The sequence below is a fragment of the Neoarius graeffei genome, chromosome 17 (genome assembly GCF_027579695.1).
Source record: "Neoarius graeffei isolate fNeoGra1 chromosome 17, fNeoGra1.pri, whole genome shotgun sequence".
NCBI classification, from domain to species: domain Eukaryota; kingdom Metazoa; phylum Chordata; class Actinopteri; order Siluriformes; family Ariidae; genus Neoarius; species Neoarius graeffei.
In genome coordinates, this window is record NC_083585.1 from 62,740,792 (window position 1) to 62,753,535 (window position 12,744).

Sequence of the window (12,744 nt, forward strand, 5' to 3'; positions counted from 1 at the left end):
TTTTTTTATTCTATTTTGTTATTGAATGCACAGTTACACTTTAAAAAACTGTTATTTCTATTTTATTCTGTTTTGAATGTTTTATTGAATGCACCATTTCAGAAACTTTTCTATTTTATTCTGTTTTGTATATATGATTGTTTTATTGAATGCACTGTTACACTTTCAGAAACTTTTTTATTTTCAAACATTTTTTTATTCAAATTTGTTATTGATATTTTATCTCATTAAACTTTCAAGACCTGCCAAATTTGCCTGTTCATTCATCACTGAGTTTTCTCATGTAGATGTGCTAGCAGTTATGTGTTGATGTTGCTAATTAGTTGAAAGCAAAATCTAATCAAAACATAACATTCTACAACGTCAGGGGGACGTTAGGCTAACATTCAGGGAACCAAACATGCAACCAGCAAGGTTAGGGGAAGGGCAGGGGAAGGTTGTTGTTGTAACCAACAGGAAACGTTTGGGCAACGTCAGAAAAACTTTCCATGGCAACCACGTGGCAACCAAGTGGCAACCTAACGTATATGCACCATATAGGCAACCAAAGGCGTACGTGCCCAGAACGTTCTGGGAACATAAAATTGTTACTAGGGATGTGTATTGGACATTTATGAAAATACGGAACAAATCGCGTCCCGTATCGGTTCAATACGGGACACAAGATTTAATTGCCAAATAAAGGACGAATCCGTATTTTACGGGACGGGTGGCAACCCGACTACTGGCTATGATATAAGAAGATTCTACAACCCAGAAACAGATGGGAGCTCCGCTTTTAGGCAGTGCCTAAGTCTATTAGAATGTACTTACACACACACACACACACACTTTTCCCCTTCTGCTGTTTCATTTTATCCTTGGGCATTTTTTGATCATTTTATTTTTACTGCTTGACCATTTTGTAGTTTATTAGATTATTATGGTTTCAGAATGGGATCAGAAATTTAAACATAATGTAAGTAAACGATGTGCAGATATTACAACAAATTCAATATAAAAGATGTTTTTAATTACAGTTAGAGTAGAGTGGGGGGAAAAGCCCCCCTTAAGGAAAATTCAGTTTTTCTCCAAGTTGAAATGAACCATGTGTTTAGTTTTAATCATAGTTTTTGACAACAGTGACATGAACAATAATGCCACCTAAAGTTTGCTTAAAGTTAATACTTAATTTTTTTTTTTAACAAAAACAAACATTTTGCCAAGGGGGCCTTTTACCCCCCCACCCAGTGGGGTAAAAGGCCCCCTGAGGTGGGGCAATAGGCCCCCTCACTCAAAAAAAAGCTGTTTGGATAGCAAAAGTGTTTACTTAAGCCTATAATGTGAAAGAAACAAGAAAATATCCCTGAATTAATGAATAGATGCATTATTTTATTATATTTCGCATTTTAATTTCAATTTTTTTAATTTCAATTATTTTTAATATTAAGTTCAAATTACTTGCTTTACTCAACCAGGTAAGCGAGATGTTATTAAAAACTATGTATCTGCTATTCAGAAATGTATGAAATACAGTAATTATGATAAAAGGAAACGATGCCCCCTGGGGGCCATTTACCCCGCCATTAAGGGGGTGTTTTACCCCACAGACTACACTTTTACAAAAAAGGGTCTTACTTTCAAAATGTGATTCAACTTTTTATACCTAATGTATTTTTTTTAACGGACTGACTTGTCTACTCATACCACATACACAGCTGTGATATCTGACGAAATAGCAGCTATCTAAATACAGTTTTACTGATATCTGAAAATTATATCACTTACCATGAAATTTGATTTCTCTCCACTGCGTTGCTGATATGCAATCCACAGTGGATATTTGTATATCCCCGTTGTCAAGCCAGTCCATAGCAACAATAGAAATGTAACTTTGCACCATCTGGTGGTTATTTTGGGTAAAACAGGCCGGGGGCATATTACCCCACTCTACTATACAGATAATGGATGGATGGATGGATGGTCAGATCAATTAATCACTTCATAATCCTGTTCATGAGAGAGAGAGAGAGAGAGAGAGAGAGATGCATTCATTGTTCATTTAAACTATCACTGGTAAGATTGTTCAAGTCTATATGCCCTGTAGGAAATACACACACACTGTTTCAAATCTCTTCACACTGAATAGCAATTTGCTAACATAGCCAGGCCCCTACTTACACATTACAAAAAAGGAGCCCTCTCTTTAAAGCCACGCCCACTCTCTCTGCCACACAAAACACACAGAGAAACAGGAAGTTCATTTCAGAGAAAACGAAACTCAGCAGAAAGTTGTCTTTCTCTCTCTCAGTACAGGAAAAATGGCAGAGGCTGGTATTTCAGTAGATCATTTTTCTGTGGATCAGTTCAGCTGTCCAGTGTGTCTGGATCTCCTGAAGGATCCTGTAACTATTCACTGTGGACACAGTTTCTGTAAGGTGTGTATTAATGGATTCTGGAATCAGGAGGATGTGAAGGGCGTCTACAGCTGCCCCCAGTGCAGAGAGACTTTCACTCCAAGGCCTGTTCTGTGCAGGAACAACATGCTGGCTGAAGTGGTGGAGAAACTGAAGAAGACTGAACTCCAAGCTGCTTCTCCTGCTCACTGTTACGCTGGACCTGGAGATGTGGAGTGTGATTCCTGCACTGGGAGAAAACGCAAAGCCACTAACTCCTGTCTGGTGTGTCTGGCCTCCTATTGTGAAGATCATCTTAAACCTCACTACCTGTCTCCTGCCTTTAAGAAGCACAAGTTAGTTGAAGCCTGTGCAGAGCTCCAAGAGAAGATCTGCTCTGAACATGACAAACTGATCGAGATCTTCTGTCATACTGACCAAAGCTTCATCTGTTATTTGTGTATGATGGATGAACATAAAGGTCATGAAACAGTTTCAACTAAAGCAGAAAGAAATGAAAAACAGGTGAGAACTGGACATCATTCTTCTTTTCCAAATCATTTTATACAAATTCTATTTCTAATCTAATTTCTATTCAGTGGATTTAATTGGTTCTCTGAGTGTCATTCTCTGTGAAGTAAATTTTTATTTCCAAACAGTAATATGTAAAGAAATGTTAAAGAGGTCAGACCAGTTAGTCTGCTTTAAACAGCCAACACCCAACAACCTTCTTCCAGCATTTTACAGCTAAAGTGCTCACGTGACTGTGTTAAAAGCTCTGTAACTGGAGATCATATTTCATAACATTTAATGATCTACAGGTTAAAAAAAATTATTTTTCTGAATGTGAGTGGATTTGTGGTCCATTTCTGAAAACTTCTTTGGGATGAATGATCCCGATTCTGGAAAGTTCAAATCTCTGCAGAGATTTTGGTCAAAACTCGGTGTTAATGTGAACATTCACTAGATTGATGAAGTTCAATCCCAATGTTCACTGATGGTTCCTTTAATCCGGTGGAATTGAGTGTGGTTTTGAATGTACACACAGCACCTTAAAGAAGTAAACCTGAACAAATAAATAACTCCCATGAATCCAGATGTGCACTGTGCATGTCTCCCCCCTCTAAACTTACTGAGAAATAAAAGGGAACAGTGATGACGCACACTGCTCTCAGATCAGTCTTCTTCTGTCAGGTTTTATGGCAGTTTACAAGCAAAGTGTATTACCGCCATCTACTGGACTGAGGTGCAATCAAATGGATGTCATTTCAAAGAAAAATTGAATAAAAAGGAAAAACACCACAAAACAACAAACTAAATTCTATTTGCTAATTTTGTTTCTTTGATAAATGTTATCATAGCACAAGTGATGTTTTCTGATCTAGGCTCACCTAATAAGGTGTCTCATCTCATTATCTCTAGCCGCTTTATCCTTCTACAGGGTCGCAGGCAAGCTGGAGCCTATCCCAGCTGACTACGGGTGAAAGGCGGGGTACACCCTGGACAAGTCGCCAGGTCATCACAGGGCTGACACACAGACAACCATTCACACTCACATTCACACCTACGGTCAATTTAGAGTCACCAGTTAACCTAACCTGCATGTCTTTGGACTGTGGGGGAAACCGGAGCACCTGGAGGAAACCCACGCAGAGAACATGCAAACTCCACACAGAAAGGCCCTCGCCGGCCACGGGGCTCGAACCCGGACCTTCTTATTGTGAGGCGACAGCGCTAACCACTACACCACCGTGCCGCCCCCTAATAAGGTGTCTTAAAAAAAAAGGCTTTCTTGACTGCATTCACTTCCCTCTTCAGTTTTTCTCTTTGTCTGTAGAATTTTAAGCACCTTAAAAGAACATGATCTACATCCTCTCTCACTCCACAAAGTTCACATTTTCCAGATGGATGTTTGTTTACAAGGTATAAGCTGTTATTTAGACTTAAGTAAAGCCTTCAACACAGTTAATCATAATGTCCTCATGTCTAAACTTTCCAACTTTAACCTTTCCTCCAACACACTTGCATGGATATCATATCTATCCAATAGAAGGCAGTGTGTGAAAAGTAAAGATGCACGCTCCAGTTACCTGAGGAGCACAATGGGTGTACCTCAAGGATCTGTGTTAGGCCCACTACTTTTCAGCTTATACATTAATGACCTCCCACAGTACTGTCATGATGTAGAAGTGCAGCTCTACGCTGATGACACTGTCTTATATGTACATGCAAAATCAGCCCAGCAAGCTGCGACTAAATTAACCAATGCCCTGGTTGGAGTTGCTGAGTGGCTCGACCGATCCTGCCTTACCCTGAATGTAAGCAAAACAAAAGGCATGTTCTTCTCCAAAACTAACCTAAACATCTCAGATGTAAACATCTGCATCAATGGTGAACAGATTGAGACTGTCAGCGAATTTGAATATCTTGGTGTACTACTTGATCGAAACCTGAGTTTCAAAAAACACATCAAGAAGATGACAAAAACTATTAAATATAACTTGGCTAACTTCAGACAGATCACATCCTCTCTATCCACAGAGGCTGCAAAAATATTTCTGCATGCTCTTATTTTCTCACACATCTCATACTGTATCACCTGCTGGGGGCAGGCTAGTCAAACAACAATCAGGCCCTTAGAATCACTGTACAAACAGGCACTGAAAATATTTGACAAGAAGACACTTAGATACCACCACTGTGACATACTACATAGGCACAATTTCCTAACTTTTGATAATTTCAGATTTTTCTCAAACGTATGTAGTGTCTACAAAATCCTAAATGGCTTGGCTCCCACCTGTTTGCAAAAGTTTGTCTGTTACCGTGGCTCTGTAAGGTCCACTAGAATAGCTTCTGTACATAGCTGCACTGTACCCTTTCGCTAGTCAGCATTTGGACAGGCAGCCTTTTCTGTTAAAGCTATCACACAATGGAACACCATTTCAGACAACTTAAAAAACTGACATGCTTGGTGACTTTAAAGCAAACATAAACACCTAAAACTCTCGCAACAATGTACCCACTAACTGTGTGTGTGCGCGCGTGTATACATACCTGTGAGGGTACTTCCTTATTGTATTGTCTTCACTTGCTGAGTGACATTTTTTTTTTGTACTCTATGTCAATACTTGCTGAGTGATATTTGATGTTTTATCTGTATTGTTTTTATTTGTATTCTTCATGTCAACACTTGCTGAGTGATTTTTTCTGTGCCATTAAGTAGGGACTGCAGATGTAAATTAGCCTAAGGCTAACTCTGGTGCAATGCATCAAATGGCAACATTTATGTTTTTAATTGCACATGGACCCTTTCAAATAAAATGAAATGAAATTTAATCCAGTATGGCCTATTCTCAGTCTTGTAAACCAAACCTCCTCCTGTCTGTTTGGGTAACTAGGTTTGCTACTTGAGATATCTTTTTGTATATTATATAAGTGTCTACCTTTCTTTTCCTTATCCCATTCAGCTTGCCATGTTAACTTTATGTTTAATGAGTACCTTAAAGTGCATATCACGGGTAAATTCAGGAGCAAGATCAATGCAATTCTCCTATTTTATAATGTATAGATTTAGGCACTGCCAAAAAGCGGAGCTCCCATCTGTTTCTGGGTTGTAGAATCTTCTTATATCATAGCCAGTAGTGTTGCGCGGGTTGACCCAGAACCCGCGGGTCGGGCTGTCCGGGTTGTTTTTTAGGAGGAAAACGCGGGTTGGGTCAAAATCTCAATCATTTTACCTATTCAAGTTATGTATCAGTTCATTGGTGTGTGAGAAAATGTTCTCCCCATCTCTTCCCTGCTCCGTCTCACATGCATGCAGGCCGCACATAAGAGACTGCATCTCCTGCCCATAAAGGCTGGTGCCCACTGGACACAGTGCTTCAGATAGCGGCTATGGAATGCATCTAACCTTCTGATATTTCCATTCACAGTGCTGCCATCAAAACGTAGCAAAATGACACAATTTAGCGCTACTTTAAGGCATAACAAAGACAGAAACACATTGTTTTAATGCTATTAAGATAGACATTGATGATGATGATGATGATTGTTTACATGTTCGAAATAAACTAACAATGAATAAATAAGCAGATAACAAGAAAAGCAAAACAGCATTTGCAACAAGAACACGTAAAAAGCCACTAAATTAGAAAATAAACCTTAAATAATAAGTAATAATAATATATCAAAACAAAAGAAAACAAGGCAAAAATACAAACAAGGACACACTAAGCAGTTTTGAGTTTACATGTCCAAAAAGGAGTGGGCTGAAGTAAAAACTTATTTAATCCTACCCCTCTACTTTAGTCAATATAAATTGATTATTTAGCTTCCTTATATATATATATATATATATATATATATATATATATATATATATGTAACCCTGCTCTTCTGTCACTCCGCGCTCGCCTGCTGGCTCTCTGGCACTTCCACACGCCGATGGCTCTGCATTGTGTTATTGTGTAGTGGGCGGCTGACGGGGGCACAGCCGGTGGGAAGGACTCAGACACACACGGAGGGGTTCGGGATCGATGGGGTTAATTTATTGTTGCTTTTCTATAGGGTTGATTATCAATACTCGAATAAGTTTTCAAACAGTAAAAAAAAAAAAAGATGTTGCTACAAAAGGCTAATACAGCTCCATACAAATTCCCATTGCCATTAGCATTCATTTTCAGTCATAGTGTAAACCGTTTATAATACAAAAAATACAAGTGTTAGATTCACAAATCACTCAGCTCGTAAGAGCTTAATATTTCAACATACAAAATAACTCAACAAAACGAACTTTCATGGGGTCATATTTCAAATATTTTATAGTTTAAATCTGATGGAAAAGTACGTGGCTTACCTATAGGGTTGATTATCAATACTAAAGAAAATGGCGAATGAACTACAATCAGGTATCAACCCTACGGGGTAACAGAGGGACCAAAAAGCAATTCCAAAATATCGAACTCCTATCAAAACGTAATCCAACAGCGACACCTATTGGCGCCAGCAATACACTTACATACACTTAATACCTTACATCCACCCCTTCTTTAAGAGATGCCGTCCTCGCCATTAGACTCACCCAAACATATATATACCATACTCTCAGAGATTTAAACAAAAGATAAAAAACAAAATAAGTGTGTGGTGTGTGATGTGTGTAGTATTAAGTGCATACATGGGACTAGCAGTCATCTAGGTGTGTGCACTAGTGGTCCTAGATGTTTCCAGCCGCTCTTCTCGCTTTGGCTCTTTGCCACAATTTCCTTCCTCTCTCTATCTTCTCTTGGTCAGTCTCAGTTTTCACGATATGACACTTATATGACAGTTTCAGGGGGGCACGTCGATTCCTTCTCGGGTGCCTCCTTGGGATGTTACTCGTTTCAGAGGAAGCAGCTCCAGCACTGGTCACTGGGGTATCTGCCTGTGCCTCCACATTGGCCTGCTCCATACTTCACTGTTCCTCCACATCTGTCTCAGTTGCCACTCCATCTCTCACTGCTTGTATATTCCCACTCTCCATTTCCTCTTCTCCATCGGTCTCACACGGCTCACTATCTGACCGGCCCTCCTCCAAGACCACTCTGCTGCTTCGCTCCACCGGGAGGAACATGCACTGGGTAAGGAGGTTTTGGTGAACAACTCTCTCAGGACCTCCACTCTCAGGGCGCACCACGTAAACAGGTAAGTTGGGCTGCTTCTTCACAACAATGTATGGGCGTGACTCCCACCGGTCTCCCAACTTCTGCCTCCCCTCCACCTGACAAACCTTGACTAAGACTCTGTCCCCTGTGTCGAAGTCTTCACTCCTGGCCTTCCGGTCATAGTACTTTTTCTGATGTTCCTTGGCATGCTGAGATGTCTGGCTAGCCAGAGCATAGGCCTGCATCAGAGAGTCATGCAGCGTTTGGACGTAGTCACTGTACTCGCAGGGCTTATTAACGGTGGAGGACTGGAAGATCAGGTCAATTGGGAGTCTTGGATGTCTACCAAACATCAGGTAGTATGGGCTATACCCCGTGGAGTCGTGTTGTGAGCAATTGTAGGCATGGGTCATGGCATCCACATGTTTGTGCCAGCGGGGCTTCAAGTGAGGTTCTAGTGTTCCAAGCATGTTCATCAGGGTGCGGTTGAACCTTTCGGTTGTCCCATTGCCCTGGGGGTGGTAGAGTGTTGTGTGTGTTTTAGTGATGCCGGTACACTTGCATAGCTCCCTCACAATGGCACTTTCGAAGTTGAGCCCCTGATCTGCATGCAGCTTTGCGGGGAAGCCAAACAGTACTCTTGCCACTGTGCCCGTCTTTTGGTTTCTGGTGGGGTAGGCCTGCGCATAACGGGAAAAGTGGTCAGTGACAATGAGCACATTCTCCAGGCCACCTTTGGACTTCTCAACCGTCAGAAGGTCCATGCAGACCAGCTCCATGGGTGCACTTGTGTGGATACTGACTAGGGGAGCCCTGACGTTGGCCATGGGGGTCTTTCTCAGGCAACATCGCTCACACTGTTCACACCAGGCTTTGACCTCCTGGAACATTCTTGGCCAGTAGAATCTCTCCCGTATCATCTGCAGCGTTCTCTCGAATCCCAAGTGCCCAGAGTCATCATGAAGAGCGGTTTTTACAGCTGCACGCAGGCTCTCTGGCAGTATTAGCTGCTCCACCCATCCTCTATGGCAGTCCCGGACCCGGCGGTACATGACACCATTTCGCACCACCAATCTCCTCCACTCTTTTAAGAGAAGGCCCCCACTTGCGCTCACCTCCATCCTCTCACCACGGCTTGGTTTCTGGTTGCGGGTCTTGAAGTGCAGGACTGGGCCGATGGCTGGGTCTTCTTTTTGCGCTGCTCGGATCTCCTGTGTTGTCATGGCAGGCAGTGCCTCCATTCCCACCTCTGCATATAGCTCACTGGACTCTGGTGACTGACGGCTCTCAGGCTCCTCCATCACAGCAGCAATCTCCACAGTGGGGGACTCCACTCCCTGGACGACTTGTGCCGCATCATGCCTCTGCCCAGCGTTGATCACTTGCTGAGGACAGGTCTGCAGGATCTCAGTGACTTCCTGGTAAGACAGACGTGAGAAGGCATCGGCGTTGGAGTTGTCTTGTCCTCTCCAGTACTGGATGTCGAAGTCATATATTGACAGGTGAAAAACCCACCACTGGCCGGTGGCGTCGAGTTTGGCTGTGGTCATCACGTACTTCAGGGGATTGTTGTCTGTGAGAACCGAGAACTTGCGCCCATAAAGGTGGTCATGGAATTTGTCTGTGACTGCCCACTTAAGAGCGAGGAACTCAAGCTTGTGTGCAGGATACCTTGTCTCAGGAGGGGTCAAGCCTCTGCTGGCATATGCGATGACTCTCTCTGTTCCACCCTGGATCTGTGCGAGCACACCACTGAGCCCATCTCTGGATACGTCTGCATCCAGAACACAGCAGGAACGGTAGACTGCAGTCTGCAGCAGGAACGGTAGACTGTAGTCTGGATAGCCCAACACCAGTGCGTTGGTCAGCTTCACTTTCAGTGCCTGGAAGGCCTTCTCACATTCAACAGTCCACAGAAAGGGTTTTTCGGGGCGTGGACTTTTCTGGGCCCCTCTCTTCTTCATTCTGGGGTCCCCTGAGGTGAGGCGGTACAAGGGAGCAGCCAGACTGGAGTAGGACTTCACGTACCATCTGTAGTAGCCAGCAAACCTGAGGAACTGGAGTACTTCCTTTCGATCTGTTGGCCACGGCCAGTCCTTCACCCGGCTGATCTTCTCTGGGTCCGTCCTGATGCCATGTGCCGGCACCAGGTGACTGAGGTAGTTCACTTCCTTCCGAACAAACTGGCACTTTGAGGGCTTAAGCTTCAGGCCATGCTCCCTAAGTCTGTCAAAGACCCGTTGCAGTCTTTCCAAGTGTTCATCAAATGATGAGGAAAAAATTATCAAATCATCCAAATAAATAAGAAGTTGTGTGAAGTTCAAGTCACCGAAGCAGCAGGTCATCAGTCTTTGGAAGGTGGAGGGAGCATTTTGGAGGCCAAATGGCATTCTGTTCACCTCAAAAAGGCCCATGGGAGTGCTGAACGCGGTCTTGTGCTTATCATGTTCTGCAACTTCCACCTGCCAGTAACCGGAGGTAAGGTCAAGTGTGGAGAAGTACTTGGCTTGCCCCAATGACTTGAGGGCCTCCTCAATCCTTGGTAGAGGGAAGGCGTCTCTGGTGGTGCAGGAATTGAGTTTTCTGTAGTCAATGCACAGTCTCAGCGATCCATCTTTTTTGGTCACGACCACCACTGGTGAAGCATAAGGGCTCTTACTGGGACGGATGACCCCTGCTGCCTCCATCTCAGTCAGCATCTGCCGCACGTCTTGAAACTGGGATGGGGGTATCTTCCGGTACGGCAGTCGGAAGGGCCTGGAGTCCACCAGTGGAATCTCATGCTGTATGGTTGTGGTGTGACTGTAGTCCAGGGAATGCTGGGAGAACACATCTGCATTCTTGTCAAGCAGCTCTTGGAGGCAGGCACGCTGGTCTTTATTCTCCACAGCCGCTTCACTTACGTCCACTCCACAACTTGTCACGACTTGGCCCAAACTGAGGCATGCACCTTCATTGCCAGCTTCACCCTGTTTGTTCTCAGGAAACTCCATGACGCTTTGTACCAGGACTGCATTGGCCAGGTGAGTGTGGGGCTTGATGGTTATGACACGCTGGGAGAGATTCATCACTCTGACTGGAGCACACCCTCTCTGTACATCGGCAAGGACCTTGGCATCCAGGAGGTCCTGGGGAAGCCGCACCGAAGCCTGGCTTTCGATCAGGGCGGTGTAGGTCTTTCTCTGGGGGCCAGCTTGAATCTTGCACCTCAAATCCATCTCTTTCCCTGCAGGTATATGCACTTTGCGACCGGTGTACACAGCAGGACCTACGATGTCATGCATTTCACTCTGCTCAGCACTCCCCACCTTCAGCAGTGCTGTATACCACTCTGAGTGCTTCTCCTTCACCAGGTGTAGGAACTGCTGGCCATAGAACGCTTGGAGGTGACTGCGGGAGGCTCGAATGACATTTGTGCCAACAAGAAGGGGGACTGAAGAGCGGTAGTCAGAGTCAGGAACGACAAAGGTAGGCACAGCTTTATGCTCTTTTCCAAGGACATTCAGGTCAATATGTACAACACCATGGTAGGGAACAGCCTGGCCTGCTGCACCTTCGATGGGTAACTTGGATGGCTTTAATCGCAGCCCCTTTAAGACAGGGTGGCTCTGCCAGTAGCTGTGCATGATACTGGTTATCTGAGAACCAGAGTCAACGAGAGCCCTGCACTTCATGCCATTAACTTCAACCTCTCCCTCATTCCTAGGTCTGACTATGGGTGTTCCATTGTCTCCAGTGCTTTCGTTTCTTTGTGGTGAGTGGGGCTCTTGCTGGATGCCCATGGTTGCCCCGGCGACCACGGGCTTTAAGCGTTTAACGACTGGGCAGACTGGGGTGTGGGCCTCTCGGCAGGGGTGGTAGGTTGGGGAGTCCCAGCCGAGCTGAGAGGGGGGAGCACGGCTCTACAAACTCGGGCGGTGTGGCCAGGCTTACCATAATGGTGACAGATGAAGTTTGGGCGTGGGGCTGCTCTCACCGGTGCTGGCTGGGCTGCTGGTAGGGGGGCAGGGGGTGGTGAAGCTATTCTTAGCTCAAGGTGGGACAACTTTGCCATTTGTTCCTCCTGATTGCGAGCTAGCCTCTATATCATCTCTGTCAGCTCAGACAATTGAGAACTTTCCACATTTTCTCTTTCCTCTGACATGACATGAACTTGTGTTCCTGCCTTCTTTGTTCTGTTTTGGGGCTGGAACCTTTTGCTTTCTCTTACCATGTCGCGAAGCTCAGACTGCAGCTCTCGAAAATTCATAAGACGGGGTGTCATGGGTGCTATTCTCATATACACTTCTTCATCAGTGAGGCCTCTCATGAACTGTCGGACGAGTTTGCTGTTACGATCAGGGAAGGGCCTGCCACCCCTCTGCTTCTCTTCCACATCCCGCAATTTCAACTCTAGAGCTATGGCAAAGGAGCAGGCAGACTCACCGGGGTTCTGGCTCCACTCATAGAAGTCAGCCAATGGGTCTAGTGAACCTTGCGTGCCACCATACTCTGCTTTCAGTTCCTCAAAGGCTTTCTCTGGGGTCTGGGTATGGGCAGGCAGGTTTAGAACCAACTTTCGAGCCTCACCACTCAGGTGCCTCACCACCGTGGAAAAATGCAAGTGCAGAGGGAGCTCTATCACTTCTAGAAGGTATTGCATGTCACGTATCCAGTCCTCCACTAGGATCTTACAGTCAGGGCTTCCGGTGAAAACTGGGACATTTTTCACTTGATGAGTTTGC

The 12,744-nt window shown here is 44.5% G+C and overlaps 1 protein-coding gene across 1 annotated transcript in view; it reads left to right on the forward strand.

Moving 5' to 3' along the window:
- Nucleotides 1-2,300: 2,300 nt before the first annotated feature.
- LOC132864402 (tripartite motif-containing protein 16-like) overlaps nt 2,301-12,744 on the forward strand; it is a 61,137-nt gene continuing 50,693 nt past the window's right edge. The window contains exon 1 of the mRNA XM_060897824.1: nt 2,301-2,900. Coding sequence (XP_060753807.1) covers nt 2,301-2,900 — 600 coding nt within the window. The remainder of the gene's footprint in view (nt 2,901-12,744) is intronic.